Source organism: Priapulus caudatus, unplaced genomic scaffold (assembly GCF_000485595.1).
Source record: "Priapulus caudatus unplaced genomic scaffold, Priapulus_caudatus-5.0.1 Scaffold373, whole genome shotgun sequence".
Lineage (NCBI taxonomy): Eukaryota > Metazoa > Priapulida > Priapulimorpha > Priapulimorphida > Priapulidae > Priapulus > Priapulus caudatus.
In genome coordinates this window covers 300,937-304,445 of record NW_014577434.1, presented here as the reverse complement: position 1 = coordinate 304,445, position 3,509 = coordinate 300,937, and the positions used below count along the sequence as shown (strand labels likewise).

Below are 3,509 nucleotides of genomic sequence, written 5' to 3'. Positions count from 1 at the left end.
CAAGCAATTAATGTTAGAAACACAATATCAAATCGTCCAGGTTTTTTGGATTTTTAACTAGTTGAGAAACAATCTTATCAGGTAAGAATTTGACGATACGTTTAGTCCAGGGTTCTCCAAGAGCACTTATAGCCTGGCGGCCCGCCAGGCTATCGTCGAGCCCCGCCATCCTAAAATGCACCCGCCACTCTAAATATCATAGCCACCATGCTAAATACCATAGCCACCGGACCCCCCTAGCACGCAAACTGCCTTCGGCGATTTGCAACTAGGACTGTAAAGGCAGCACCCGCCATGCTATAATGAAAAAGCTTGGAGAACCCTGTAGTCCCGTAGTTCTTATTTTTAATGTAAAAAAATGGCAACAAAAATTTTACAAATTTTACCATAGAAAATTCGTGACGTAGTCAATTGAACTGGATACAAAAAGATGTCCATAAAATAGATCCACGACATTTAAGTAAAGACAAACCTGAATGGCGAGCAGTAGTCGGGTCTCCTGTGTTTGCCTTGCAGCCATTACCAATTTCAGCTTCTCCCTAATCCTGTCTAGTCGCACATTCATCACCTGCACAGCGTCTGCTGGCTGAGCCGGCGCCACCTGCTGGTATGTGCTGTAGATGTAGGACAGTTCCTCTACCCGAGTGACAATGACAGCAGTAAGCACCTGCAGAGCAAAGCAAAGGTATGATGAATCCTGCCAAGGAAACACACACTCCAGCTACACAAGTACACACTTGGCTCACAGAGATATATCCTCAAGTGCCACGTCACGTGCAATGTCACACAACATGCGCTAATTTCCATTGGTGTATGTATGGGTGAACATACATACATAACGTTACAACACGTCGTAACTATAGCTCAGCTCATGCGGCATCCCTAAGCTTCTAGTGTTCTACCAGCCGACCACGTTGTCGCGACACTGCGTGCAGCCTCACCTGATTCTCTTCCAGCATAACGCTGAGAAACTCCGTGTCGTTGTGCGTGGGGATTTCACGCTGCATCGATTTATTAACCTCTAAGACCCACAACTCGATCTCCTCCACCTGGCTCGTTAGTGCCAGCACGATGCGCTCCCGCTCCTCCTGTATAGACATGCCAAGCACTACAGTTAGTCAACACTTCTCACCGTGGAAGTGTCGACTAGAATTGGACGGATTTCACTTGGTTTACACTAGATTTACTGATAGATGAACTCTGAGAATTTAGTAAATTGTCACTTAGTTTGAATGAGTTACACAGTATTCTCACCAAGTCTTGTACAGCCTCTTGCGCCGTCACCAAGTTTGTTTCTAGCTGTAGCTTCACATCATCCAGGTCACTGCTCACAGCCTCCAGTCTGTGCAGCATGGCTTCACTGTTGTCATCATAATGTGCTACTCTACGGTAGACTGTGATGATCTGTCTCACTTCAACGATGCGCATGATCACTATCCTGTGCATCTCCTAATATCAGTCAAAAAGGAATAGGAAAGTATCAGTCAGTGTTATACAATCTCAACAAATAAACAAACAATTAAAACTTAAAAAACATTGCTTTGCCTTAGAAGGTTGACAGCACAACAACAGATTATATAAAGATGCTATTTGGGTTGACATCACCTGGCCTTATTGTTTAACGTTTAATGATATCGGTGTAGCTGAGTCATTGTGTTTTAAAACAAATCTTGTATCCTAGATATCATGAACCCACCTGTATCCTAACGATCCTTGTTCTGTAGAGAGCTACAGTTTTATCCTCATCTTCGACGGGCAAAGTAATGAAGCGCTGTGTCTCTGTGACCCAGTTTTCAACATCTTCCACTTGGTGGGTTAATGTCTCTACCAGACTGCACGCTCACCCCTCTTTGTCTGTCTCATCCTAAAACATAACACCTTCCTCAATACAAATACTAGTGCCCACAGCAAGACAATCATCCTAACATTATTTCATATGATGAGTAATATCTGATAAACATGTAGGAGATGAAGGTAAGTGATAGTCAGTACAGAAACGCGTACCTGTTCCATTTGTTGCTCAGCTTGCTGTGCCTCCACCAGCTGGGTTTCTAGCTGTAGCTTCACATCATCCAGGTCACTGCTCACAGCCTCCAGTTTGTGCAGCATGGCTTCACTGTTGTCATCGTACTGAGCTACTCTATGGTAAACTGTGATGATCTCTCTCACTTCCACGATGCGCGTGATCACTATCGTGTGCATCTCCTAATATCAGTCAAAAAGAAATGGGAAAGTATCAGTCAGCGTTATACAATCTCAACAAATCACCGAATAAACATTGCTTTGACTTAGAAGGTTGACAGCACATCAACAACATATTATTCACACAAGTGTGTACTACCTTCTAATAACTCAATGAGACTATTTAACTGCATAGCTTCAACCCTATGTGACAAGAACCCACCTGTATCCTAACGATCCTTGTTCTGTAGAGAGCTACAGTTTTATCCTCATCTTCGACGGGCAAAGTAATGAAGCTGTGTGTCTCTGTGACCCAGTTTTCAACATCTTCCACTTGGTGGGTTAATGTCTCTACCAGACTGGCACGCTCACGCTCTTTGTCTGTCTCATCCTAAAATGTAACACCTTCCTCAATACAGATACTAGTGCCCACAGCAAGACAATCATCCTAACATTATTTCATATGATGAGTAATATCTGATAAACATGCAGGAGATGAAGGTAAGTGATAGTCGGTACAGCAACGCGTACCTGTTCCATTTGTTGCTCAGCTTGCTGTGCCTCCACCAGCTGGGTTTCTAGTTGTAGCTTCACATCATCCAGGTCACTGCTCACAGCCTCCAGTTTGTACAGCATGGCTTCACTGTTGTCATCGTACTGAGCTACTCTATGGTAGACTGTGATGATCTCTCTCACTTCCACGATGCGCGTGATCACTATCGTGTGCATCTCCTAATATCAGTCAAAAAGAAATGGTAAATTATCAGTCAGTGTTATACAATGTCAACAAATCACCGAATAAACATTGCTTTGACGTAGAAGGTTGACAGCACATCAACAACATATTATTCACAGAAGTATGTACTACCTTCTAATAACTCAATGAGACTATTTAACTGCATAGCTTCAACCCTACGTGACAAGAACCCACCNCTCACGCTCTTTGTCTGTCTCATCCTAAAATGTAACACCTTCATCAATACAGATACTAGTGCCCACAGCAAGACAATCATCCTAACATTATTTCATATGATGAGTAATATCTGATAAACATGTAGGAGATGAAGGTAAGTGATAGTCGGTACAGCAACGCGTACCTGTTCCATTTGTTGCTCAGCTTGCTGTGCCTCCACCAGCTGGGTTTCTAGCTGTAGCTTCACATCATCCAGGTCACTGCTCACAGCCTCCAGTTTGTGCAGCATGGCTTCACTGTTGTCATCGTACTGAGCTACTCTATGGTACACTGTGATGATCTCTCTCACTTCCACGATGCGCGTGATCACTATCGTGTGCATCTCCTAATATCAGTCAAAAAGAAATGGGAAAGT

The 3,509-nt window shown here is 43.5% G+C and overlaps 2 protein-coding genes across 3 annotated transcripts in view; both read right to left on the bottom strand.

The window, feature by feature from the left end:
* LOC106809660 (nesprin-1-like) overlaps nucleotides 1-1,829 on the bottom strand; it is a 28,038-nt gene extending 26,209 nt beyond the window's left edge. For both annotated transcript variants that reach the window (XM_014812824.1, XM_014812825.1), the window contains exons 1-4: nucleotides 1,697-1,829; nucleotides 1,255-1,449; nucleotides 942-1,088; nucleotides 473-667 (exon numbers count right to left, since the gene is read on the bottom strand). In XM_014812824.1, the coding sequence (XP_014668310.1) occupies nucleotides 473-667; nucleotides 942-1,088; nucleotides 1,255-1,446 (534 nt within the window). In that variant the 5' untranslated portion in view covers nucleotides 1,447-1,449; nucleotides 1,697-1,829. The remainder of the gene's footprint in view (nucleotides 1-472; nucleotides 668-941; nucleotides 1,089-1,254; nucleotides 1,450-1,696) is intronic.
* Nucleotides 1,830-1,846: 17 nt separating this feature from the next.
* Nucleotides 1,847-3,509, bottom strand: part of LOC106809658 — a gene marked incomplete at its 3' end in the record, with an annotated part of 8,037 nt that continues 6,374 nt past the window's right edge. Inside the window, 4 exon segments of the mRNA XM_014812823.1 lie at nucleotides 1,847-1,864; nucleotides 2,005-2,205; nucleotides 2,405-2,572; nucleotides 3,279-3,479. Of these exon segments, the coding sequence (XP_014668309.1) occupies nucleotides 1,847-1,864; nucleotides 2,005-2,205; nucleotides 2,405-2,572; nucleotides 3,279-3,479 (588 nt within the window).